Raw genomic sequence first — 26895 nt, forward strand, 5'->3', positions numbered from 1 at the left:
TTTGAAAGCCATGATGTCTCTCTCTTCTGGGCGGGCCATATTATCTGAGTGGGCAAAACAGAGAAAGGGGAGGTAACCTTTCCCCTTATGACCTCATAAGGAGCAAGATTCCATATCTGCTCATCTGAGCTTTCATTTTCTCAAAGGCAAAGCAGGATACCCAGGGTTCAGTTCACATCTATCACCATTTATAGTCACTGGGGGAACATAGGCAGGCTGGGGGATGCATATTAATGTTAAAAAAAACATCAAAGTGAAATTTTCATGTCATGGGACCTTTTTAAAAAAAATAAAATAAAAAAAAAGTTTACCAGGTTGAACAATGCCAATTTGCCTCTTCGCTCACACGAGTGAACAGGAGGCAGATAATTGCCAATGTTGATTTCACGCATGTGACCATGGCTTTGTGAGTCTGATTAGACCTGCGGTGGGGTGTTCCTGTAGAGCCCACTGCTTTGATTGGTTTGGAGAGCGCAAGAACGTCCACTGATAATGATTGGCTTGTGGAGCATAAGAATGCCCACGTTTTCTTCTGCTCTACTTTACATCCTATTTTTGGCCATTTAATGGCCAATTTTCATGGTATCAACTTTTCTGCAGATGTATTTTTGTGCAAAAGATACATTTAAATAATATATTTTGATCTTAAAACTTGACATATACTGTAATCCCAAACAAATTTGTACATTATTTGGGTCAAAAAATATCTAGAAATATTGGTGCCTTTCTCAAAAAATGTAAATAGAAAAACATCAGAAATTGTTAATTTGCACTGTACAACTATGTTTAATGTTTACACAAGACAGAAGTTCATTTAATATTTATAGTTCAATTAGAAAACTTGATTGGTGGGGAACATACTTTACCCTTTTGGTCATATCTTGAATTGTTTTACCATCCATTGTGACTGGTAAGACACATGGGGCAAACTAACAATTGCTTAGTGTCATATTAACATAACTTGTACCAAGTAGATCTTAACAAAGCTTGCTAGCTAATGTTGAGGCGTCTGCAAGTGCCTTATCACTTTTGTTGTGTTAAAATTAAAAGGCATTTGCTTTTTTTTTGCTTTCTGCCCTAGTCGGTACATTTGGGTGATGCAATTGAATGAGTGTTAGCGTGTTGGTTGGCTTTCCATTCACCAGAGCAGTGGAGCAACGGCAACATACCTTTCTTGTCTTTTACACAACTTTTTCTTCGTTGCAGTTATAAGCTGACGGGAACCCGCAGGCAACTGACTCGCACGCCAATCTGCTTGTTGTGCTATCCTCAGTACATGATAATAACAGCGCATGGTTAAATAAGTGCCTGGGAGGAAATCACGCTTCTGAACTTTGGTTCATTACGTGCATCAATCTACATGCAAAATAAAAAATACACAATCGGCAACTAGAAAGCATTATTACCAGTCTCCCAATGCATTTTTAGCAAGTGTACTGAATATCGCCCAATAACGATTGTTGGTTGATTAATCGTGGCATGCCTAGCATCAACAGTTGTTGAAATGCTTCCAAGAAGCAGGCTGGCTAGCTTAGTTAAGACTGAGTTGGTTCCAGTTACTTATGATAATGTACCACTATGCAATAGAGCTCAAGGTTCACACTCTGAGAGACCTTGGGTTCCGGAAGTAAATTTCCCATTCAAAAAAGTACAAGACTGTGTACATATTTTCATTATCTAGCGAAGGAACTACTCATCCCAGAAACCACTGCTCACTACTAAATAAAGGAAGCTAAGGTTTGTTTAGCTAACAGCTAATGCGGCTAACCGCTAGCTTAAACAGCAAGTATTAACTTTAAAAGACTCAAAATAAACCCTAAAAATAACAGTTAAATATATATAACAGCTGTTATGTCAGCTATATCCTGCTTTTCCTAGTGTTTAGTTTGTGATAACATTTTTTTTAGATTAAATCAAGCTGTCCGCTAGCGGTTAGCTGACTTAGCTGTTAGCTAAACTAACATTAGCTTTCCGGCGGAGGCTAACGCCAGAAGCGTGGGAACAGATGGTGATTTGTGCAGTGTCGTAAATCCTTGTGAAACAAGATTTTCATTAAGCGCATGCGCACAGATCGGGTACCGACAGCTCCCCCTCTTCATCATGAGTTCCACCAATCGGAGGCATCACTGTGGGATTGTTCAGAACTGTGGGTAATGAAGTACTTATCCAAGACATTGCGAATAAAAGACATTTTCATCTTTCATCGCAAAACAAGGTTGGTGCCCCATGAACTTTTGGCATCTATAGGAGAATTTTCAATCTCTTAGTCATGTGGTAGCTGGTTTTAAGTCTATCATCAACGGTTACAATTTTATGGCTTACACTCCACACTGTCAGTGGAGAAATCGCATTGTATTTTTACTTCCAGAACCTGTTGTGGGCGGTACTGTTGAGCTCTATTGTAAGTTTGCCCCACTTGTTTTATCAAAGTCACAAATAATGGTAAATTGACTCAAGAATTTGTCAAAAATGCAAGTTAAATTGTACTTACAACTGAATGTGTAGCCACTAATTTGACTGATACAAACAGGACAAAACAGCAGTCAGTAAAGTTACTGGGCAAAAGAAAAAAGGTCAGTAGATACTGGGAATTTCAGGTCTGCGTCCACCAATGAGCTACATGTGGCTGCTATCAGATACGTCAGTATTACAAGATTCAGTGATTAACTTTTGGACAGAAAGACTGATAAAAAAAAAAAAAATGTATCACAACTATAATTACCATTGTGTTTGTAACTGTTTAAAGTTATTATAAAAAGCAAAACAATATTTACATATTAAGCCAACCTATCTTGTATTAAGTGTAATACTTACCTGTACTAGCTTTCAATCAGACCCAAACATTAAAAGGCATGTTTAATTATTTTCCAAGATAAAACATACCTTCAACAGGTTTTGGCAATCTTCCAGGCCGATTTCACCTAAGATGTTTTTCACAGCCTTGCGACCCTTTCGGATCTTGTCAATATTTCCAACTGGATACTGATACATTATTCCTCACAAGCCTTATAGAGGAAAACAAGCTTTAATGATATGCAGCAAAACAAAAAAATACTAAAAGCTACTATAGAACGCCATATTCCTATCAAACATAAAACGATATAACGTTAACGTTACTGTAGTAAGAATTGACACGCAAAATAGTAACTGCAGCACAAAGATAACATCCCTGGACTTAACATACTTTGCTTTAAAAATAAAAACATGACTGCACAGATATTGTCTGCATAAGCATTGTGGTATCCAAATAACACAGTTAAGTACTTTGCAACAGCTAATTTCACACTTAACGATAAGCATATAACACTATATGACTAGGAACCATTAATTGATAGGTAAGAAAACTTATTTTAGCGAGTTAAAATGTTTGATTTAGATCACCCAACGTTACAAACTAAAACCTTGCCGTCTATGCTAACACTGCTCAGTGTATGCTTGCCACACTGGAGACATTAAAAAGACCCTGATAGCACGCTGACAGCACTAAGCCGGCCACGCCGCTTCTTCCTACTTGAGGATGCCCACAGCCTCCTCGCAGATATTTACCTCGTATAATTTTCGGTGAATGTTAACGTTGACGTTAGTTGTCGCTGTGCCACCTCCGACGGGGCTAACGTTTTCCACTTCCACCGGCCGTCAACTGTGTGTGTCGGCGAGCTGCGTCAGCGCTGCATATAGATACTCATCCGAGAAGCATCCTCTGTCTATATACCGCTGTATGAAGATTATAGTCAAATATGAATGATGATGTTTGCAAACCACCTTCAATGATAAGTTATTTTTTTGCCCCGCTTTTGTCCCTTTCTTCCCCTTAATATGGAAAAAATGGCGCACAAGTTCAGGATCTGACGTAGCAGTCCTCATTTGCATACTGCACAAACTGACCAATAGGAGCCTTCCCAGCATATAAACTAAATAACTTTTTATTCTTTCACCAAGACTGTCAACCATTGTTCAAGAGTGTCCAAGTGATCCATTTTATAGTCCTATTTTTGAATTAAATGTAATTACTGACTTGTTAATTGGACTTTTGTATTGTACAACAGATAGCTAGGTCGGGGGGCGTGGCTACTGCGACCCCCACTGGCAGTCACATGTTGCATGACTAAGGCTATCCAATGAGCTGTCGAAAAAATGAGCTAAATGGGTGGATCCATGTCTTATGACGTCATATCATGCTACTTTTTTTAGCCAATTAGAATGAACCACCATTTTGATAGGCGAGGAAGTGAAATTGATTGGTTAGATGTGTTGTCGCTAGCATAGCATAACGTTTTAGGACTTTTTAATGTTTAACGATTACAGAAAAACTAAATGGCTAGCTACCATCGCGTTGCAATTTATTTCAATGACGAGACCTAATTTTTTGTTTATGGTCAGTCATACCTACTTGTGAAAGTAAATTCACATTTTTTTTACATTAACAATCTCTTGCGGGAGTTGAGCAAAATCCGACCTAAAACCGAATTACGGCATACGAAATAAACTTTCCGAACAAAGGTCAGTTTGTTTGGAGAGAAATCGGAAATTCATTAAAGCAATTTCCTGTGTTATAAACTCAAAAATTTTCACAACAAAATAAATTGTATTAGCTATTTCACAGTACCACAAGCCCAGTTGTTAATAAAGTCTTTTATCCCCACCAATACATGCTGTAATTCGCAGTTACAATTCCCCCCCAATTTTCAAAGTTGTGTTGCATGAAGCAGTTTAGTGCAAAATAATGTAACGACCTAATTAAAAAGTTGACTAACAAGATCACATCTAGCATTTTTTCCTCTGGTCAGGCAATGCAAACCAGGATGTTTTAATTTACTGGGCATACAGAAAAACATGAAGTAAAGTGTCAACAATTATAATGGCTATGCTGCAGCTGATTGCACTGCAGCATTTCCCAAAGGTAAGACTTCTGAAAGACAACTGAGTTGTCTGATGAAATCATCTCTAAACCCAAAGTAGAGAAGAAATGGATAAGAGATTCTCTCATGTCAAACCAATACAAGGTTATGCCACCAATCAGAATCAACCACTTAAGAGTTCATTCATCTTGCTCAAAGTGAACAGGCTGTAAACTAAGTTGTCCTCAAGTCATTTCAAATCTATCATCTCTGTGTTGTAACCTTGTAATTTGTATTTTGCTCTGCTTGGCAGACTAGTAAATCGTCTATTTTATTATTGCCACTACTATCAAACACCATGACCGTTTGCTCTTTATACACTCTATAAAACACTTTCTGACCATGGTGACATGCAACCAGTAAGTGTACAGAGTGGGCAGTTTGTCCACTCTGTACACACACAATGTCACAATGGTCAAAAAGTTTTAATTTACTTTGAAGCAGAGGAAATCAATGGCTTCACATTAGACGTGTATTCAATAATCTGTCCTTAATACTTTAATAATGTTAAGGCTCCAAGTGAGCAATGGCCAAAGCTACCTACTACAGTAAATGATAGCAGTACATTGTGCTTATGAACAATCAAGCAAGGATCTTATTGGAAGTTTTATAAGCAAGTGAGAGCAGCTGAATGTCTTCTTCAGGGATAGACCTGGCAGGTAAGAAAATATACATGCAGTAATGGAAAAAGACCAACATTTCCCCTGTCCTCTCTAGCCAGCAGGTCACACTGGCAACCTGATCTGAATTTCCACCTCTGTTTTTTATATTAAAATATATATTTATATATATCTCTATGTTTAAAAAAACAGATACTCTAATGTACAGTGCCAAGAGGACACATTGTAGATGCTGAGCTCTTTAGACTGTAATTGAGGTGGTATTTAATGTATTTGTCATCAAAGCACATGCCTGTTTTCTTTACAAACACAGCAGCAGCCCATTTTGATGATTAAATGCGCTTTTCTGGTTTAAGATGACACTGTAGTGCGGTTATCTTGTAATATACATCTAAACTGATTAACAGATCCAATTATCTTTGGAAAATACAGACCATCATCAAAACACATTTAAATACTGTGCTAGTGTACTATTAGGATGAATCAGCCGCAAGGGAGATCTCATTCCAAACAAAAAAAACCCCGCCTAAGCAGCCCTAAATCTGGATTAGATTGTTTCCAGGAAATTCAAATACTGTGTAATCACAACACACCCGACCCATAACAGATCAGAAACATTTGGTTTGGAACTAGGTTGGCAAAGAAAGTGAAGATATGAGAAGATTTTATCCAGAATGTGATATGTTTACAGTGACTATAACTGTTCCACCCCTGACACCAAAGATCACACACACACGATACATGATTTCAGTCAGAAATGTATTAAATTAATCACTTTCATTACTTTAACAAGCACAATTTACAGTCAAAAACAGGCTATGGTCCATTAGTGCCTTAGACAAGTAAGTAATTAATACATTAGTCATTTTAACACACAAGGGCTAGATTCTTTAAAAACTGCAGTTAAGTCAGGTCGCCTTTAATATTATCAGACATATAGCTGTACAAGAGAGTGCATTGTGTCCCTCATAACTTTAGAGACATGAGGAAAAGTCTGGCATGTTATTTGCCATGCACAGCCTCAGATGTCTGTGTACAACTAGCTTTCAACTAGTCTTTCATGTTAGAGATATAGACCTGCAAGTCCACATCTGCCACCTACAGATTCTTTATGTTTGAGCACTCATCAGAACTAGTTCCTTGGCTGGTTTTTCAGATCCTGGGTGAACAAGGACCAGTCCCATGGAAAGGGACACTAATATGAAGATCTGAAAAATCAAGGTTGCGCTAAATGTCACAGTACTTATTTAACCTACAAAAAAGTTGTGCATTTTAAACCAGATTAACCTATCGCTATTAGTGGCAAGGAGTGCATTAGGGTGTATGCATTGTCTCTGTATTCAAGCTATAGGTCAGCGAAGAGAGAATCTCCCAAAGAAATTCCTTCATGCATTTTGAGTAAAGGGAAACCACTGAGGTCACAAAATGGCAATCACAGCACACTTAATCCATGTAGCGTTAAAAAAAAACATCAATATTTTATCAGGAAAACACTGTTAGATGGGCCACAGCATAATACCTGGGCAAAACACACTTAAAGATGGAGCATTAAATTTGCCCCAGTAATATCTGAATCCAATAAATAAAAATGCATTGATGTGAGCTGCGATGAAGCAATAGGTTACATCATCATAATTTCATTTAAACTATGCAAAGTGAGGGGTCCGAAGTACAGAATCTACAGGAGGCGCTGATTCTTTTAAACACTTCAAAAATCATCTACAGACAAAATGTATTGGTGTTGAACAGACAGGTTTTACTTGACTGTTAACAGTAATCAATAGAGAACATGATTTAAATCAATTGTACATTTTGTACACTGATTTAGGAAACAAACCATCCCAAAAATGTTTTGGGGGGGGCCCCATCTCCAAAGAGTCGTCCATTTTGTTGCATAATGTCATTTGAGCTGGAGTTCTTTTAGCTGACTGATTTAAGAGGGAGGAGCGAGAATGAGAAAATTGTCTTCCAGATCAAATGTTAGACAACCAATTATTTCCCATTTTGAGTTAAGAAAAAGTCAAATTCCTGGAAGAAATAATAGAACACGGCTAAGGTGGCTGGAATGTTGACCACATTTAGCCCCTTGTCCCAAATACCTCGTTCACCCCTCTTTTCACATGGTGAAAGCAGAAGCTAAGGAGTATCTGTGCAATATAATACGGGACAGGGGCAGAGGGTAGTTACGCACTGTACTGGACCATGGAGAAATTCTTCATGGCACTGTCCAGTGCCACACCAGCCTCCTGCATTTCGTACCTGTGGACAACAAAAACGCATCAGAATTTGTTCTCTGTAAATGCATCCTATCATTACTACATCTGTATTAGTGGTGAGCCTTCACCTACTAACTCACTCTGTACTCACCATTCACAGGTGGAGACAGTGTAGTAGACTGGCAGTTGGGGGGAGCCGGAAAGGCAGGTGAACTCCTCCAGGCCACACACTCCCATGTTGGAGAAGCAAAGCCAGTCTCCCACACTGAGCTCAGGCAACAGGCAGCGCTCTACCACCTGGTCCAGCTGGTCCAGTGACGGGCCCCACAGGCTGCTGGGATACACTCCATCAGCACACCGCACATGCTGGAGAGAAGAAAAGTGTCACCCTAACTGAGCAAGACCATCTGTCACAGGTAATGACATTTCTACTGCACATGTAAAATATACTCCTAATTACAGAAGAGCATTAACTATGATTATAGTCTGCAACTGAAGGAATTATCAATAACTAATGCATCATCATTTGCAAACTGCATTCCTGTGGTAACTCAAAAGATGTTATTGTTGATATCCCAACCATTGATTATTAGCTAGCAGGCAACCTAAAACTGGATAGCCATTATCAGCAAGCCAATATAGCAAACTACAACTGTTAGCTCGTTAGCATCAGGGGTCTGTGGTATATTAAATGAATTAAAACTGCCCTGAAGCACCAGAACACAATTTCTAGATCACAAGCCATCTTTGTCAGTTTATTTTGCCCTCCATTATTATTTAACTACAGCTACAGTTTTATGTTGTGGAGTTTGTGTAATTGTATGATTGTGAGGTAAACACAGGTGCATAGGACAAGTAGGTCAAAAGCTTCGGTACAAGACCTTCTTCCGGCAAATGATTGTGAGGTAAACAGAAAAGCATCGACTGTCACTGGCAGTCCTGATCTGGTGGCGAGTGCAGTTGGGTAGCAATCAGCTGTTTGTGGGTTGCTATCCATCTTTTTGACTAATGTCACACTTTGAGAGAACACTATTTTTAAATACCTCAGCTTTGCATGAAATCCCCAGAACCAATGTAGGGTATTTATACTGGTCGATATAATTTACCATTAATTATGATCCTTCTTCCTTAAACAGTCATAATGCATGACCCTTTTCCCTATTCAACTAGAGGTGCTACCAGATTCTTCATTTCAGAGGGCTACTAACCTTGTGCACTGACGGGGCAGCGATGGAGTTTCCCAGCAGCTTGCAGCTGAATGGGCCATAAACACCCTCATTCATGTAGTACAGAAACTCGGTATCTTCACTGTTCACACCTGTGTAAATACAGTGGTTGGCCATGTCAGAAATATAGAACAGTGTATTATCTACAAACAGAGGACTTGACTTCTGATGGTTTTCTTATGATTATGCAACACCCATATGTATAAAAATCTTGACACAAAAAATATGAAAACACAAGCCATTTTTTCTTCTCTAAAACTGCATATGATTATCGGCATATATTCACAGTCAGCGTGCAAAGACATGCGTATTCCAGTCAGATTTAACTGGATTGCACAGGAAAACACTACCTTAGAGAATTAAGTAACTTACCTTGAGTGATGCTGTCCCAGTGGCGGGCAACCATCTTTTTGCCGATAACGTTGACAGCCAGGCTGAAAGCCGAGGCCACGTAGAAGCTGCCTGGCTGGGCCAACACATGCACACCGGACAGTGGGGGGAAGTAAGCATCCAACAGCGGCCTGACCGCAGACTCAACCTGCATACACAAAGTTAAAGCAAATATGCATTCAGAGGACATTTACAGATAAAAACAAACGTGCAAAACTTTAGTTGTAGGCATTAAAAGCTGAAATACATTTTATGCACAGTGTTAGTGAGAGGTAAGTGATGCAATGTTTAAGCAACAAATAGATGGCAAAACATCCAGAGTTGAACTTTTAGAGCCGTTTAGCACTTACCTGTTTGAGCTGAAACTCTGAGCCAGTAAATCCACCACCAATGTCCAAGATGTTCATGTTGAAGCCCAGATCCATCTGAAAGGAAACAGCAAACAGTAGAAAGAACAAGGGATTAAAAAGGCATTTAGAATACTGATAAAGTCTTAAAATCTACTAAATTAATAATTTCATATTTATGGTGGGGCTGTGGCTCAGAGGTAGAGTGGGAGAATGGAGTGGAGAATATTTTCAAGACAGTACTCACCCCCATGTCAAACACACAGCGGGCATCTGACAGTGCATGGGTGTAGGCCTGTTGCAGGTCTTGGCAGGAGCTGGGGATATGGAAGGTCACCCCCACCACCTGGACTCCAAGCTCCTTGGCTGCTTCCAGCAGGTGCCGGCAACTCTTCAGAGAGAAGCCGAAGGCCATGCTGGTCTCAGCTGCGTGAGCCTTGGTGGTCAACTGCAGCAGCAACCTAGGAGAGACCAAAATAAAGAAACATCAGCCAGAGATCAAAACATAAAACATCCATCTAAGCAAAATAAGACGTTTTTGACATCTTCAGCAGCTTTCCAAATCTCCTGTTTTTTTTTTTTTTTCTTCCTTCAGGTTTGCTCCCTACTTTGATCACTTACTTTGCACTGGGGTGCAGGCGGGAGATCTTGGACAACTCTGCCTCATTTTCGCACACAAGATGTTGGATGTTGTTCTTGGCAGCGTGCTTGATGTGTGCCAGCTGCTTGCAAACGCCTGACAGAATTATGTTTTCTGGAGGCACACCGTGCTCCAGCACCAGGCTCACTTCAGTCTGTGGGAAAGTGGACAAACACTTTAGAGAAATTAACGCACCAAAGTCTACAAGCCCCATCAAAACAGTACTAAGTGTGTTGCATAAGTTGAAAGGATTACAGTCATCAGCTGACATGTAATCAATTGAGTGCTTGAAATGTAATTGCCCCAAAATGCCAATAGCTTTCACAAAAGGGTGAAACAATGTGCAAATAAGGTACCTAAATTTGATTCTGGGAAGTTTAAAGCTTACCTTGTTAGCACAAATGAAGCCCAGGCCCAAAGATGCCAGCACCTCAATGACAACAGGGCTGCTGTTGCACTTGACTGGGTAGTAAGGCTGTAGCTGTGGCACTACGCTCTGCCAGCAAACATGCTGCCGCATCAGGGCACCGAGGTCACCCACCACAAACGCACTCTTCTCCACCTGGGAACACAAGGAGGTGAAGTCTGCACTGAGTACAAAAGCAAGTGGTCATACTTGCAAAGTGTTAATGACAGTGTCATAAAAGCTATTTGAAGCTTCTTTTCTTTTTTTTTTTAAAAAAGGACTTTCACTGCAACCTGAAGCCATAAAAAGAACTCCATGGTGAACTGACCAGAGCCTGCTCGCAGATTCGTCCGTCAATAACATCTTCAAGGGTCGCTCCTCCCTCCAGGAGTTCAATGATGTAGCCGGGTTTGTCAGCAAGTCCTTTCATCTCAACCGTATTACGCTAAGCCGACAATCATAAAGAACAGATAAGCAAATCAAGGGGTCACGACTGAGCCAATGGGGTCCTGCCGGTATGCAACAAACTAGAAAAGGAGGGAGAAAAAAACACGACTATTAATATCGCCACAACAAAAACTTTTACAGCAACTTAACCAGGTACAATACACAGGCATACATACTACCTTGATGCATTTCCACATTTAAAATCAGCAGCTACACATATATGACTGTAGTCACTTTGGACACACATCATCCAATTCTTTTTTTTGCATAATTAGAAAATTAGTAAACTCCCCACCTCATTGAGATTTTATCAAAATATATACTCTTCTTAAAAAAAAAACACTTCAAAACCAATACAAAAGTGTTTACTCGCACTATGGTTTGTATGCCAAATTCCACCTAGAATACAATGCCCCTGGACTTTGCTACAAGTATGTGCGTGTAAGCCAGCATGCCTCTTTGGTGTGTACAAGACACAGTGAGTCACTCACATGGACAAGTCAGGAGACGGACCTGTCCCGCTATCAGCTAGGATCCCAAGGTGGCTCAGCGTTGAAGTCAAAGTGCTCCCGGTAAAGAGCCGCCCCTAGGCCCCCTGGGTAGCGCTCATACACCTGTGCAGAGACAGGGGAGCCCTGATGGACAAACACACAATATTAGATTTGAACATAGGAAACACACTGTAAAAGATGTACATGCACCATGCGTTTATCACAAGTGAAATCACATGGAATGCAGTGTCTCTGGCTAGGCTAGGCTTGTCGGTCATTTCCGCTATTCTGGGTTGACATTTGTTGTCACTGTGGTCAACATTTCACCGACACAATCGATAAGTGGCGTTGTTTATTTTAAACCAATAAAACATCCATTAGATTATTCCTGACTAACCGACTGTTTATAATCACGTTTAGTCCACATTATGCGAGGATTGTCTATAAATAAAACCTGCGAGTGTGTATGCAAATAGTGTCAGAACTCGAAAAAATGACACATTATTGGAATGAGCCACATAAACATTACATTTTACACCGCACATATGTCATTAACATTTACATTAAACACGTGAAAATGCAGCAGTATTCAACACCATCGCGAGGAAACCCGTTGCCGAGATATTCTCGGCAACGGGAGCGCTGCTAGTGTTGAGCTGGCTGTTGACTGCGCGTCGTAGGAAGAAGCTTACGTTAGCACTGCATTTTGGTAATAATCCCCCAAACAAACCCAAACACTGGCACAATACAAGAGTGTACACTAAACGGAGGTGCTAGGTTCGCTTCATAATTTACTAATACCATTCAATTTAACATTAAGGCATCTCAACTACACTAAATTCAATGAATCGGTCTGTCATGTGTGGCTAGTAGAAGGCAGAAAGAGCAGCCCGCCATGTTACGTCCGCCTGCTAAATCCAAGGAACTCAACACAAGAATTTCGCTTTACTTACGTGAGATAACGGCCAGAATGTTTTGGAAACTCGTCTTTTCTTTTTCGGCGGAATTTTTAAACAGTAGTGGGCACAACGATATAAGAAAGAAAGAGGGCGGTTTTTGCCATATGTGTTGCTGGACGAGCGTCGGTTGAGTCGCGTGTTCTCTATCGGCTGATGGGCGGAGGACTACTGAAGACGAGCAGAGGAAGTGGAAAAGGTAATTAACGGCGGTGGACGGGGCCTAACGTTCAGCTCCACCAATGAGGTTTCTGCATTTTTGAAAACACACCAAATATGTATTTCCGAATGTCTGTGATGATGTTTATTCAGGTTACATAACCATAAACTTCCCGTAGATGGATTGAGTCAACCAGCCTAAGTCCTAAGTCCTCAGCTGCTCTTTTTTTCATGAGACACTTCAGATACACTTGTTGTTGAACAATTCCAGCTGCTATCATTTACGTATGGGAGATGGACCCAAGACCAGTAATTCTCACGGCTATAAAGACCCATATTTAAGATCAATGCTAAACAAAATGTTGTTTTCTTAAAAAAGTCACCATTGGTGCACTTTTCTCACAGTGTCACTACAAAGTTGGGAAACAGTGGTGGAAGAAGTAGCCTACTCATTTATTCTACTTAAAGTAACAATACTGCTTTGTAAAAATATACTTAAAGTATTAAAGTAGAGGTACTTGTTGGGCAGACATGGATGTCTTCAGGATATTTGTATTGTATTGTTAATTCTTCTCACTTCTCCTTACTGGTTTAAAAACATCTCACCAAAAGACTAAAGGCTAAATATGGCTTTGTTTTATGTCACATAATATGCCTCTGTCTGTCTATATTTTGATATTCACAGTGTTACTGCTAATGTCTCACAAAATCTGATCTGGGGGGGTATTAAGATTCAAGAGTTTATTGAATGTTTTGTTGATTAGTCTTTAAGCCATATTGCCAACTGTGATAATTGAATAGTCTGTGCTGTTTATTTTGAGAGCTGTATCTCATTAAGCATGCTGGTCAGGAGTTCAGTATAAAACTCAGCCTGCAGCCACCCTCAGAGATTTGTAATTCTGTGACATTGGCGCAACAGGCAGCATGGCTTCTTCTATGTGTCTGTCTGGCTGTTCTATAGCGTCTATCTATCTTTGTGTGTCCGAGGGACACTGTATACAAAACAAAGTGGCCTAGTTCTCTATGACAGCACTGTCTTAGTCTTAGCTGACATTTTACGACATTTAGGTGACTGACCTTCCGGTTCAGAGACCAAGTGACTGGATTAAATATATGTTTTCATGCAGTAGCCTATCATGCTAATTGCCCTAAGTTATAGGAATAGAACCAAAACGTTAGCAGTAACTCATAGACACATGACAATAAATATAAACAAGGTGTGCATAAAAGCAAGCTTATAAAGTATATTATGTTTCAAAGGTCTGTGAGGATAGGAGTAAAATAAGATTTTGTGCTTCAGTTCTGCTAAATTCAGCTAATTTCCTTGACTGACATCAAGAAGGAAACTCAATTACACACTAAAAACTCCTGGGTCAAAAATAACCCACGATGATAAATAACTAATTTCAACCCAGAAAGTTGGGTTATTCTTTTTGACCCAACTTCTGGGTTAAATACTTGACCAAAATGTTGTGTTAAAATAACCCAACATTGGGGTTAATACCACCCAACTTCTGGGTTAAATACCTGACCATAGTTTTTGGTTAAAAAAACATAATCCTTATCCTGATTCAAACCCAGAGCCTCCTTGCTGTGAGGCACAGTGCTAACCATTAGGTCACCATGTTGTTGTTCCCTTTTTAATTTAGGAGTTGGGTGAGAAAATAACCTATAACCTATATGCCAGTATGCATTATTTCAAAAAAAATTTAAAATTAAACTTTGTTTACATCATTATATTACACTTTAAGCACTTTTACATTTTTATTGAATTAAATTCAATTAAAATCTATATAATACAAACACACACTTGGACCTCTTTATTTTCCTTTTTTCCTAGATTGGTCACACTGTAATAAGAATATTATAATAATAATTTTAGAAAGAAAAAATAGAGGTGGCCTTTTTTCTTCTAAGGGGGTAGAGAAGGAAAGAGGTGTTTCTTCTTCCCTTTCTTCTGAATTTCTGGCAGACTGTTGTGTATGTTATAGGGACAAGAATGTAAAATATGAACTTATTTCTTCTATTTCTTAGTTAATCCATGTTTAGAGGGTGTGTCACTTTATGTCTCCTACAAATGGTGATACTGTTTTATCATAATGGACACAACACACAAGTGTGATTGTTCATATTATAAACTATGTTGACATTATAATATAATAACTCCATAAAATACACCCCATTCAGCAATACATTATAGAGAGAGAGAGTGACAGAGAGAGAGAGAGAGAGAGAGAGAGAGAGAGAGAGAGAGAAAGCCAACCCTATAACCCAGAACATGGTTACTCTTTGAAAAATATTCCTGAAACCCAGACAACCCAGGAATTTGGTCAAATTATCAGCGCTATAACCCAGAAAACTGTTACTTGCTGAAAAAATAACTGCTGTAGCTGTCGTCATAGTATTGATAGGCCTATGTGACAGACGGCTCATAAGTAACAAGAAAATACCAGTAAATAAATGCCAAAAACAATTTTTAGTCATCATCCAAAAAGTAGGGACTGACTATTAATAACTATTATTTTTCAGATAGGGATGTTGACTTAACTGAATTTACTGTTATCAGTTAAACAGTTAAAAACAATATTATTAAAAAATGCATATGTTTATTGCATAGTAAAAGGAAAAAAAAATGGTAGCTAATCTATTTTCTTAACTGCTAAAAAAAAGTAGCAGTCCTCAGGGATGGATCCTGACACTATGGACTGGTGTTAGGTGTTCATCAGTGCCAGCTTGTAGGAAGAAACTGTGTCTTGGTTGTTCTGGAGGCAAATTTGCGTTTCTCTGCAACTCTCTGCTTCTTTAATTTGACTATAGGAAATGAAATAGAGAGGGAAATATAAATTTGTTTGGACCTATGTAATAAAAGTCCCCTGAAATAAATAACTGTGGAAACAATCCCTTGATCTAAATAAATATGTGCAAGTCCCCTGAAATAAATAAAAACAATTTTTTTAAAGGTTGACATTTTGTACCTATTCATTTAACTATACTGATACATTTATATATTTATATACGACTATTTCTGACTTTTCTGACTCTGAACCTCACGAGGACTCGTCACGTGAAGGCGGTGTGGTGCGTAGCAGCTTTGCGCAGTCGCACAACAACTGCCCCTGATCAGCTGACTATGAGATGCTGTGCTGAAGCACCTTTGAGTCGAAAAGCTGTTATTATCTGCTCTATGTATGGGAAGCTGCGACTGTTTAACTGAATTACACCGTGTGGACCAAATACTGAAGCCATTAAACACGCCGGTAAGTACGGAAATACACCAATAATTGACATCGTGACAGCGTGAGATTGCGATGAAAACAAGCTCGTGTCAGCAGCGAGCTAGCACTGAATTTAACCATATAGCAACCATGTATATTTTGCTAATACAATGGGTGATTTTAAGTGAGAACGATTAACAAATCAAACTTAAACACCAGCAGTAATTAGCCTTGTGTTGTCCATAGTGTTCAATTAAGAGGAGGATAAGTATTTAACATGTCCTCTGCAGCACAGACGCTGATCATATGACCGTCAATCAGCAGACATGGAGACCTGCCTGTCTCTGCTGTGCTGTACTGATGCAGTAACCAGTGTGTGCAGTGTTCATGTTACAATTAAAGGGAGATTTGAGGAAGTTCATGAATCCAAAGCAAAGTAGAAAACAGGAACAAAGCGCATTATAGTATGACTCTGATTCATGGAGGAATCTTTACACGTCAGTTGTGGAAAAGTAGGCTACTCTTTACCTACTTTAGCAAAGGTAGTAATTGCATGTGAAAATACTCAGTTACAAATAAAAGTCAAGCATTCAAAATATAATTTCAGTAAAGGTTTCAAAATAGCATCAGCAAAATTAACGTAATTGTATTGAAAGCACTCAGAATTATATCCTTGTGTATTATTGGATTATTAATGATGCATTAACATGTAGGTAACATTTTAATATTGTAGAAGTTTGAGGAGAAGCCGATTTTTTAAACTACTTTAAATACAGTTGGGTATTTTAATGTGTAGAAATCACTTTTATTTGCCTATATGTTAAGCATATATTTTGCTTAAAATCTCAACATTTAAAGTAACTAGCAACACATGTCAGCAAGGTGTAGTGAAGTCAAAACTACAATATTTGTCTCGGAAATGTAGTTGAGTGGAAGTATATATTCAGTAGCATAAAACTGTACGAGTAGGCCTACTTCAAAATTGTACTTAAGCACAGTACGTGGGTAAGCAGAGGCCTACATATGAATGATTTTACTTCTAAAGATGTGTAGCCTATATGTGTGAAATGTTACATTTGGCGTTAATTTAAAGGAACTGCAATGTATCTCCAAATGCAAACTTGGAGCTTGTTACAATTCTGTAGCCTCCAAAGTTTTCTGTGCTCTCTTCGCTGACGAGCTATATCATTTTCCCATTATCTTATGTTGTCTAGGTAGTGCTTATGATAACGTAGAAGTGGGATAACTGGAAGTCCTTTATCACACCATATGTCATTTTATTGTCATTTTTCACACCATGTTATCGTAGATAGTAGTTTTGTGTTGTGATATCTGTGGAAAGTCAGCGGAGAAACTGTTTATTGACAAAATAACCTAACAAAAGTGACTGGTTTTGGCCCAAATTAAACAATTAGAGTCAGCGACAGAACAGCAGCCCTGGAACAAGTCACAACAGAGTTATGTTATTACTCCTTCTTTTTATTCACCCTCAGTAACTTCCTTGCATCAAAGGCAAAGTAGACAAACCTCTTACCAGCAGCCATGACAGAATTCTGGTTGATTTCTGCTCCGGGGGAGAAGACCTGCCAGCAGACCTGGGACAAGCTGATGGTGGCTACCACGCGCACCAACAACCTGTCGGAAAACAACAAGTTCAACATCCCTGATCTCAAGGTCCAACACAGCAGTCGTTCCCCAGCACTAAATCCTTCCACAAGTAGTCTAGCAGGGGGGTTTTGTTAATATGTTTATGTGTTTGTCTCCAACAGGTTGGAACACTAGATGTCTTAGTGGGTCTGTCAGATGAACTGGCTAAACTAGACACTTTTGTGGAAAGGTAAACTTCTGTTTTATTTTCTTAGCTGAAAGAGTTTGAAAATGCCATCTGTATCTTCTGAGCAGCAGGAGACAGCTTTTAGATAAACCATTGTGTCATTTTAGTACAGTTCTGCCTCTTGTTGTTATCTGTTGCTTCTCTTTTGTTTATTTGGGAACCCATGTTTTGGTCTCATTTGGTTTCATTTCAGTGTGGTGAAGAAGGTTGCTCAGTATATGGCAGATGTCCTGGAGGACAGCCGAGACAAAGTGCAGGAGAACCTACTTGCTAATGGAGGTAATGGCTGTTAACTTAATCATCAGAATGGTGATGGATATTCACGTTCTTGGTGGTGGTAGTAGAAAGGAACAACCAGTGGGATTTTCCAGAAAGACACAATGGGTTACTGTGGGTTCAGCATACAGTACAAAGCGTATGTAAATGAATGGTGAATAATGCCAATGACTTAATAATTTTTCCCCAACTCTCTACAGTTGACCTGGTCACCTATATTACCAGATTCCAGTGGGACATGGCAAAGTATCCAATCAAACAGTCGCTGAAAAATATCTCTGAGATCATCTCCAAGGTAAAATCTGCTCACTTGTAGACATAATGTTTTATTATGCCAACTCTTCAATATCATTGAGACATTAAGGTCACTTTGCAGGGCGACCTCTAGCTCACCCAGTAGAGTGTGCCCCATGTAGGCTGAGACCCGCAGCCCTTTGCTGTGAGTCATCCCCTCTTTCTCCACCTCCTTACTATCTGAGAACAGAATAAACAACTACAGAGAACACACACAGCCAGTAACCCAAACAGCATCATAAACAATTAGTAATCAAACAAATAGTTTGATTTTGCTGTGATCAAAGATTATTATGTGTTACAGTGGATATAAAATGTCTACACACCCCTGTTAAAATGGGAGGTTCATGTGATGTAAAAAATCAGACGAAGATAAATCATGTCAGAACCTTTTCCAACTTTTTAATGTGACCTATAACGTGAACAATACAATTGAAAAACAAACTGAAATCTTTGAGGGGAAAAAATAAAAATGTACAAGAACCTGGTTGCATACGTGTGCACACCCTTAAACTAATACTTTGTTGAGGCACCTTTTGATTTTTTTTTTACAGCACTCAGTCTTTTTGGGTAGGAGTCTATCAGCATGGCACATCTTGACGTGGCAATATTTACTCACTCTTCTTTGCAAAAGTGCTCTTAATCTGTCTTGCGAGGACATCTCCTATGCACAGCCCTCTTAAGATCACCCCACAGATGTTCCATTGGATTCAGGTCTGGGCTCTGGCTGGGCCACTCCAAAACGTTAATCTTCTTTTGGTGAAGCCATGCTTTTGGGGATTTGGAGGTGTGCTTTGGGTCGTTGTCATGCTGAAAGGTGAACTTCCTCTTTATCTTTCTAACGGAAGCCAGAAGGTTTTGTGCCAAAATTGCCTGGTATTTGGAACTGCTCATAATTGCCTCCACCCTGCCTTAGGCCCCGGTTCCAGCTGAAGAAAAAGAGCCCCAAAGCAAGATGCTGCCACCACCATGCTTCACTGTGGGTATGGTGATGTGCAGTGTTGTTTTTGTGCCAAACATAGCTTTTGGAATTATGGCCAAAAACTTCAACCTTGGTTTCATCAGACCATAACACATTTTCCCACATGCTTTTGGGAAACTTGATGTTGACTTGATGATGACTGTTTTCCATGGTATGTTTAATGATATACCATAATATATTTATAATTTAATGCTTTGGAAATTCTTTTGTACCCTTCTCCTGGCTGATATCCTTCAACAATGAGATCCCTCTGATAGTTTGGAAGCTCTCTGCGGTCCATGGCTTTTGCTCTGAGATGCAACTAAGAAAATGTCAGGAAAATCCTACTGGAACAGCTGAACTTTATGTGTGATTAATCAGAGTCACTTTAAATGATGGCAGGTGTGTAATGACTTCTATTTAACATGAGTTTGAATGTGATTGGTTCATTCTGAACACAGCCACATCCCCAGTTATAAGAGGGTGTGCACACGTATGCATCCAGGTTATTGTAAGGTTTTTATTTTTTATTTTTCAACCTCGAAGATTTCAGTTTTTTTTTTTTAATTGAATTGTTCACGTTATAGGTCACATTAAAAGTGGAAAAAGTTCTGACATGATTTATCTTTATCTAATTTTTTTACATCACAAAAAACCTGGCATTTTAACAGGGGTGTGTAGACCTTTTAATATCCACTGTATATGTTTTGTGCAGGAAATGATCCTTACTGAAGTAATCTATAGTGTTCATCCTGTTCTTATGTTATCTAGCAAGCAGCTCAGATAGACAATGACCTGAAGGCCAGAGCTTCAGCCTACAACAACCTAAAGGGAAACCTGCAAAACCTGGAGAGGAAGAATGCGTGAGTGAAAATACTGCTACTACTGCATGCTATGTAGCGTTTAAGAATCGTGAAAAAACGATGTTGCATTGCAGAATAGCAATATGTTTTTTTTTGTTAACTGTACAGCATGAAATGTACATTCTTTCATGATTTCAGCAAAAATTCCATAAACAGTTAGACAACTTTAGAACAAAGGGTTTGGCGCCAAAGCGCTCCAGCATCACAGCATTTGGTGTTACAGCGTTAGCGGTCAAAAACCATTTGCCCTTTCCGGGCCAAACACCTGCTGGCAACAATTTGGAGCTTACCTTTATAACCTTGCCCCAGGTAATACCACAGTGACACCCAATGTTCATACAAGAAACAACACCCAAAGTTCGAACACTTGAAACAACATATTTGTCTCCTACAATAATATTACTGACTGTATGTTGGCTGTAATTTTTTTGCTACAGAAGCATTAAATACAGTGGCACTTTTTTAGCTTAATGAGACTGGATTAGCCTGTATTTAATCTTTGGCTATTTTACCATACAACAGAATGACATTAAAATGAATTCACATGTCACAGTTAAAATTGCTTAATAAACATATTTGTATGTCTTCCTGAGAAAGATTCAAGTTGCTTGACAATCTGAACTGCATGTGTCATCCTTTAGGGGGAGCTTGTTGACCAGGAGTTTGGCTGACATAGTGAAGAAAGAAGACTTTGTTCTGGACTCTGAGTACCTGATTACCATGCTGGTGGTTGTCCCAAAGCAAGTACACTTAAATAAGTATCTATATATTCAATATGTGGTGAGAATGTCATTGTATCTATTGTACATATGATGGAGGTTCCCTTCTGATTACAGTTACATAAAAGTAGTCTGGAAACTGATATTTATTTGGCAAAAATATTGATTTAACATTTTAAAGGTATAATGTCAGTAACATGGGGTAATTTGCACTTGTTTAAGAAGACACCAAGTGAAAAGAATTTCAGTTTAGTCCCATGTGGTGTCTTCACTCTCATAACTGAATACATTTTGGCCATGGATGGAAATGGTCAAATTGTAACGCATTCAATTCTAAAATACGATGAAAATCAGCTTTTCTCTGGTCTGAGAATATCAGTATTGATGTAATATACATTGCTGTTATCTTCCCCTTTCTACCATCTCCAGGACAAGCTATGTTGACTGGCAGAAGGAGTATGAAACCCTTGCAGAAATGGTTGTGCCACGCTCCACAAAGTAAGGATAACAAGATTATTTAGTGTGTGTTTTTTTTTTTTTACAAATGCACCAATGATAGGAAGAACACAGTTTTGCTTTGTGATGTAACTGAATTTTTTATGAATGTCATGCACTATGCCACATATTGTACAGACAGATATAACAGTTCCCCTTTCCCTTTTAGTTTTGAATTTTTTATTAATAGACAGTAGTTTGTGTCCGTTTAAATTTTACTACAATATCATTTTCTTCAAAAACGTCTCCTAGCAGACTATTTGCTTGCTTTCTCAGTTTGGGACCCTAGTGTCCTCTAAAGTTGCTTTAGCAAGGTTTAGGTTTTGGGCTGTGACTCTGATTAGAATTGGAAACGTATATTAAAATAGAAACACGATGTGGTTGACCTGCAGAAAGAAATTGACCTTTCGCCAACAAGGCCAGATGATTTGAGGCGTAATGTTGAGACTTTTGAACAGACGTGGCTCATTTTGGTGTGGTAACCTAGCAACCTGTATTTCCAGAACAAATATGGAGCACCATCTACTGTTGTGAGCTGTAAACGGGAAACATCTTACGTTTAAGTAGTTAGGGCAGGAAGTAAGAAATCAGTGAGGGATCATGTCCTTGTTGGTAAGAAGAAGAGGTAGCTGGTGACACCATATGGCTCGAAGGAAATCAGGGTGAAAACTGCAGCAGATTTGGTTGTTTGAGTTTATTTTTGCTGACCAATTTCAAGCGGGATCAGTGGCCAATTCCCAACCATCATGACAGTGTTGATGAAGGGAACAGAAGCCACTGGAGAATCCAAAATGGTGTATGCTATCATGTAAGCTTTGTATCACTATCCAGTTTTATATGACCCTGCTCTACACGAGTATAAGCGGCTCCACAAGAGCGATAAGGAATGGTCAGTAGTTTGACAAAGAGATATTAAATGGGTTCACTTATTGTCTGAGGGGAGCGCTATGATGATATTTAATGCAATATAGAAGTTTGTCAACCACCACAGATTTATGCCCTATATTTAACACCTCTTGGTGTTTTGGGCAATTATGTGAAATATTGCCAAATCTATCTCTCTATATATATATATATATATATATATATATATATATATATATATATATAGGATTTTTGCATAATTATAAGATAATACTTTATTGCCCATTCACACGGACGTTTTCCATGCATCACATGCTCCAACAATGGACCGAATAACATCAAAAATGATATTTATATTTTACACCAAGTAGTGGGGGTGGTGTAAAAAGGTTAAAGTCTAAAGGTAATACTGTGCTTATTTTTGTCCCAAAACCTGCTGAAATGTATTCAGCTCTTGTGTTAATGTGTCATCTCGTCTCCTCCAGACTGCTGTTTGAAGACCACGACAGCGGCCTGTTCAGTGTCACTCTCTTCAGAAAGGCTATAGATGACTTCAAGCACAAGGCCAGGGAAAACAAGTAAATTCATTTATATTTTTAGGAGTTCCTCTTGAGCTGTGTTTTCAGTTTTAGCCATTTCACAGGTTTTTTAATTTGCGGATCATTTTTCTTTTTTCTGTTTTCCCTGAATGAGGTTTTGGAAAATTAACCACACATATAAATAGCATTAATGCTATTTTTTTTAGCATCATTGTTGTTGAAGTAGGCTACCTATTTGTAAACGCAGGAACTGGCTTTTAATAAACACAATTTTGTCTGCACTCGACAGTCTCTCCAATTACCACGACAGAGGGATCTCAGTGCTTGTTTATGTATCTCTCTCTCTCTCTCTCTCTCTCTCTCTCTCTCTGTGCCCTAGGTTTACAGTGCGTGATTTTCAGTACAATGAAGAGGAGATGAAGGCAGACAAAGAAGAGATGACACGTTTGTCCACTGACAAGAAGAAACAGTTTGTACGGCTGCTGTTTTCTTTACAAACAGTACTACTGACTAAGTAAAGACAGAAGAAGTTAATAGAGCTCACTATGGTTTGGTGAATTAGATTTTAAATGCTGCTTGTGTTTATTTCTTTATTTAATGTTTTATAAGAACATACACAGCCATGCAACTTGTCTTATATTTAATGGCTGAAAGACTAAAAAACAATGTTCATTTATACTACAAGTCGGTCATCATGCCTTCTGGTCATTCACATGGAGCATCTAATTAAATTTAAAAAAACATCCAAAATGTGAATGCTCAATTCCAGCCAGATATTTTGTATTTTATTAGAAAATATCAAAATGCTGTTTCTATCCACGCAGGGGCCTCTGGTACGATGGCTGAAAGTAAATTTCAGCGAAGCCTTCATCGCGTGGATTCACATAAAAGCCCTGCGCGTGTTTGTCGAGTCAGTATTGAGGTAAGCAAATGAAGACCCAGCAGCTTCCATGAAACGCCCTGAGTAAACTTCATTAGTCTACGACTCTTTCCATACTTTGGTAATCCATCCATTCATCCTTTCCATGGAAAGATAAAAGACATACTCCTTGTATATAAAAGACATACTCCTTGTGTTTCATAGATATGGGTTGCCAGTGAACTTCCAGGCCATGCTGCTCCAGCCCAACAAGAAGAACATGAAGAAGCTGAGAGAGGTGCTCTCTGAACTGTACAAACACCTGGACAGCAGTGCTGCCATCATTGATGTGAGTCTCCTTCACACGCTCTCTGACAGTAGCAAGTGAAATTATTCAAGGAAGAAAGGTCCAGCTCTTTGACTTTTATGTTAACAGGTTCCTTAAAAAGATGACATCATTCCTTGCACAGGGTTGTGGAGTTTCTGGTTGTCACTTCAGGATCGAGGGACTAATCACTCTTTGTGTCTGTTGCCATTGCCAAATGTTTTCCTTGTGGAAAAAACTATAGATTTTCAGTTTTTTTTGCCATCAGTGCAGTGTAATATTCCATGTTTCAGGCATGGAAAAGGAGGCATTTTTTTTAAAACAGACATGACTGAAATATGAAAGATTAAGTTTCCTTTATGATACCTGAAAATCTAGCTCATAGTAGTCGTTATTGTTAGAGATGTTCCTTTCTGATTCTGTAACTTGTGTTTCTGCCGATACCGAGTACTAATCCAATACCAGTGTGTTAAAAATGACATTTATTTTTATTATGTTTTAAAAACCGTATAATAGTATCCCTGTATGGATGTGATGGGATTGCTATTATTGTTAAACTCTTTGTGAAACATGAAGAAACATAAGCAATGAACGCTAAAGAACTTTATTTTATCATACATTTTGACAGCGAGTCCAAACGGAAAAAGAACATAAATCAACTACTTTAATGTACATTTTATTTGGGGCTAAATTACGTATCGGATCTGTGCAAAAATGTCAGTACTTTCCGATACCAATACCAGCATTTTAAGCAGCATTAGAGGCTTTTCCGATACTGGTATCGTTATCGGAACATATCTAGTTACTGTGTCTTGTGCCTTTTTCTATCCATAAAAGAAAAACATTGAGGGGAGGAGATTTAAGGAGGAGCCCACTTGGGAGGATTGGAGGCAGTCTGTAACTGAATTTCTTATCTTTTGTTATTATTCTTTATTACAGGCTATTAATCAACATAGAATATCTGTAATGTAAATACAAACAGGATAATAAAATAAATAATAATCCTATAACAGAATAAAAATAACAAGCCAACAGAACTGGACAATGACAAATCGCAAAGTGTGTAGTTTACCATGCTTTGGAGACTTTCCACTGCCTAATAGGCCCAGAAACAAAGAGGCTCTGGCAAGCTCCTAGATGGTTTCATCAGTACTGTTCAACAAGCCTTGTAAATACATTTCTTTAAATACACACTTTCTTTAGTACACCAATTCCTCCCTCTTCCTATTTCCTCCTCTCTTGAATGTTTGATAATAATGTATTGAAATATGGATAAAAACAAGAATTATGTGTGTGTAATTCTTCCTGTGTCTCTGTTGTGCCTACAGGCCTCTATGGACATCCCAGGGCTGAACTTGAGCCAGCAGGAGTACTACCCCTATGTTTATTACAAGATCGACTGCAACCTGCTGGACTTCAAAGTCTAGATACATTGCCGCCACCATCTTCTCCCTCCCTGTGCAGTAGTATTCTGATGTGACTTATTCACACCTCCAAGCTTTGAGTTATTTCCACCCTTTTTGTCCTGTGTGTGTGTGTGTGTGTGTGTGTGTGTGTGTGTGTGTGTGTGTGTGTGTGTGTTTTTTTTTTTTTAAATAACATTTATGTCCTCCCATCCTCTTTCTCTCTCTCATGCTCATGGTACATTCCTGGGCCCATGTTAAATATGCTGTTGAACTTCTGTTCTAAATATATTGGTTGAAATATGGGCCATCTTCTTTATTTGTCACTTTCTCTTTGTACCATGCTGTAAAAGTGAATAGGTCCCTAGTGTGCACCCATCAAAATGCTTGACATTCCCCATCCAACAACCTATAAAATGTTGCATTTTTATTGTTTTTTTTCCTGCTGCCCTACTTTAATCAAAGCAACAACAACAGTAAACGTGTGGGGGAAATGTGAAAAAAAATAAATGTATGTTAAATATAGTATTTATTTAAAGCCTCTAAATCAGTGAATGTGTTATTGTTGAATATGTTCGTTCAGTTTTTGAAAGTGATGTGTTTTTAGCTCCATGTAAGGAATGTCTGTTTACAAATAGACCATAATTTCGCCCCACTGAAGCTGTAATACTGAGACAAATCCTTTTACAGAATAAAGTATCAACTTGTTTGCTGATTGTATGCTCATATAATTTCTGCATATCAAGCAGTTGAAGAAAAATAATGATAAAGGTCTATGTGCAAATACTGTACTGTCAGTATAACTGAAACATACACCACATATTTAAAATAAATGTGAAAAATAAATACTCTATGTGATATATGCTTGACTTTTGCGCACTGTCCTTTTTAACTACAGAATAAAGTTGATAAAATCTTCTCAGGCTGTCACAAACCAACTTCACAATCACCGTCAGTCCCATATGAGGCAAAGAACAAAATAATTCATCAATTGTACTGGGCACCATTTAAAACCTAGACTTAAGTTGACTTATAATGAAAACATATTGGAAGCAAAAGGTTTACCAGAACAGATCCAAATATTTGCTCAAGATTTTATAAGTATATTTGGGAAACATAAGTAGGTCTACACGGAACTTGAAGTACAAAAGCAAGATGCCGTTAATGAGGTTTCACCATGGAAATGATTTCATTTTGAAATTAAGGTTTGCCTTTTGGGGCTATGGAGCTAGGTCAAGTGTTGTTTTTTTAAATTTCATATATGTCAGTTTGGTACCCTTTTCTAATAAAACTTCCTTTAAAATGGGGTTATACGTTGTAACTAATGGCTGTATTAATGGTTAATAAATGATTGTAATGGATCAAACCATTAATAAGAACAACTTTGGGATTACCAAATGATGAATAATCCCCATAGCTGGTGTTATCCTCCTCTACACTTGCTTTCCCCCC

The 26895-nt window shown here is 38.6% G+C and overlaps 3 protein-coding genes across 5 annotated transcripts in view; 1 reads left to right on the forward strand and 2 right to left on the reverse strand.

Annotated features, from left to right (window-relative positions):
- The window catches only part of adnp2b (ADNP homeobox 2b), an 11028-nt gene extending 7162 nt beyond the window's left edge, over nucleotides 1–3866 (reverse strand). The window contains exons 1-2 of the mRNA XM_032534865.1: nucleotides 3547–3866; nucleotides 2884–3005 (exon numbers count right to left, since the gene is read on the reverse strand). Of these exons, the coding sequence (XP_032390756.1) occupies nucleotides 2884–2991 (108 nt within the window). The 5' untranslated portion in view covers nucleotides 2992–3005; nucleotides 3547–3866. The remainder of the gene's footprint in view (nucleotides 1–2883; nucleotides 3006–3546) is intronic.
- Nucleotides 3867–6260: 2394 nt separating this feature from the next.
- On the reverse strand, nucleotides 6261–12868 carry azin1b (antizyme inhibitor 1b). 2 transcript variants are annotated; one of them, XM_032534867.1, is made up of 11 exons: nucleotides 12635–12868; nucleotides 11682–11825; nucleotides 11072–11270; nucleotides 10726–10899; nucleotides 10319–10491; nucleotides 9945–10158; nucleotides 9701–9775; nucleotides 9333–9498; nucleotides 8943–9052; nucleotides 7886–8100; nucleotides 6261–7777 (listed from the first exon to the last, which is right to left on the reverse strand). In XM_032534867.1, the coding sequence occupies exons 3-11, from the start codon at nucleotides 11171–11173 to the stop codon at nucleotides 7702–7704; spliced, it is 1305 nt and encodes a 434-aa protein (XP_032390758.1). In that variant the 5' UTR covers nucleotides 11174–11270; nucleotides 11682–11825; nucleotides 12635–12868; the 3' UTR covers nucleotides 6261–7701. The 2 variants fall into 2 exon arrangements, with proteins under 2 accessions (XP_032390758.1, XP_032390759.1); XM_032534868.1 differs by lacking the exons at nucleotides 11682–11825; nucleotides 12635–12868 and adding an exon at nucleotides 11564–11673.
- A 2980-nt stretch (nucleotides 12869–15848) lies between these two features.
- atp6v1c1b (ATPase H+ transporting V1 subunit C1b) lies at nucleotides 15849–26361 on the forward strand. 2 transcript variants are annotated; one of them, XR_004334901.1, is made up of 14 exons: nucleotides 15849–16053; nucleotides 17505–17685; nucleotides 17781–17848; nucleotides 18039–18124; nucleotides 18322–18416; nucleotides 20148–20239; nucleotides 20881–20979; nucleotides 21388–21456; nucleotides 22803–22895; nucleotides 23236–23329; nucleotides 23681–23778; nucleotides 23941–24064; nucleotides 25369–25580; nucleotides 25624–26361. XR_004334901.1 is itself a non-coding variant. In XM_032535041.1 (13 exons), the coding sequence occupies exons 2-13, from the start codon at nucleotides 17554–17556 to the stop codon at nucleotides 25465–25467; spliced, it is 1149 nt and encodes a 382-aa protein (XP_032390932.1). In that variant the 5' UTR covers nucleotides 15849–16053; nucleotides 17505–17553; the 3' UTR covers nucleotides 25468–26361. The 2 variants fall into 2 exon arrangements, 1 of the variants encoding a protein (XP_032390932.1); XM_032535041.1 differs by having other exon boundaries at nucleotides 25369–26361.
- Nucleotides 26362–26895: the final 534 nt, after the last annotated feature.

The sequence above is a fragment of the Etheostoma spectabile genome, chromosome 14, assembly GCF_008692095.1.
Source record: "Etheostoma spectabile isolate EspeVRDwgs_2016 chromosome 14, UIUC_Espe_1.0, whole genome shotgun sequence".
NCBI classification, from domain to species: Eukaryota; Metazoa; Chordata; class Actinopteri; order Perciformes; family Percidae; genus Etheostoma; species Etheostoma spectabile.

Bases quoted from the DNA above. Each gene is read 5' to 3' on its own strand.
- atp6v1c1b (XM_032535041.1), top strand. From the start codon at position 17,554: ATGACAGAATTCTGGTTGATTTCTGCTCCGGGGGAGAAGACCTGCCAG. The intron at 17,849-18,038 runs GTAAACTTCTGT...GTTTCATTTCAG, and splicing joins CTAGACACTTTTGTGGAAAG to TGTGGTGAAGAAGGTTGCTC. The intron at 24,065-25,368 runs GTGAGTCTCCTT...TTGTGCCTACAG, and splicing joins GCAGTGCTGCCATCATTGAT to GCCTCTATGGACATCCCAGG.
- azin1b (XM_032534867.1), bottom strand. From the start codon at position 11,173: ATGAAAGGACTTGCTGACAAACCCGGCTACATCATTGAACTCCTGGAG. The intron at 10,900-11,071 runs GTCAGTTCACCA...TTGTGTTCCCAG, and splicing joins GAATCTGCGAGCAGGCTCTG to GTGGAGAAGAGTGCGTTTGT. The intron at 9,053-9,332 runs GTAAGTTACTTA...GTATTTACACAG, and splicing joins CTGGGACAGCATCACTCAAG to GTGTGAACAGTGAAGATACC.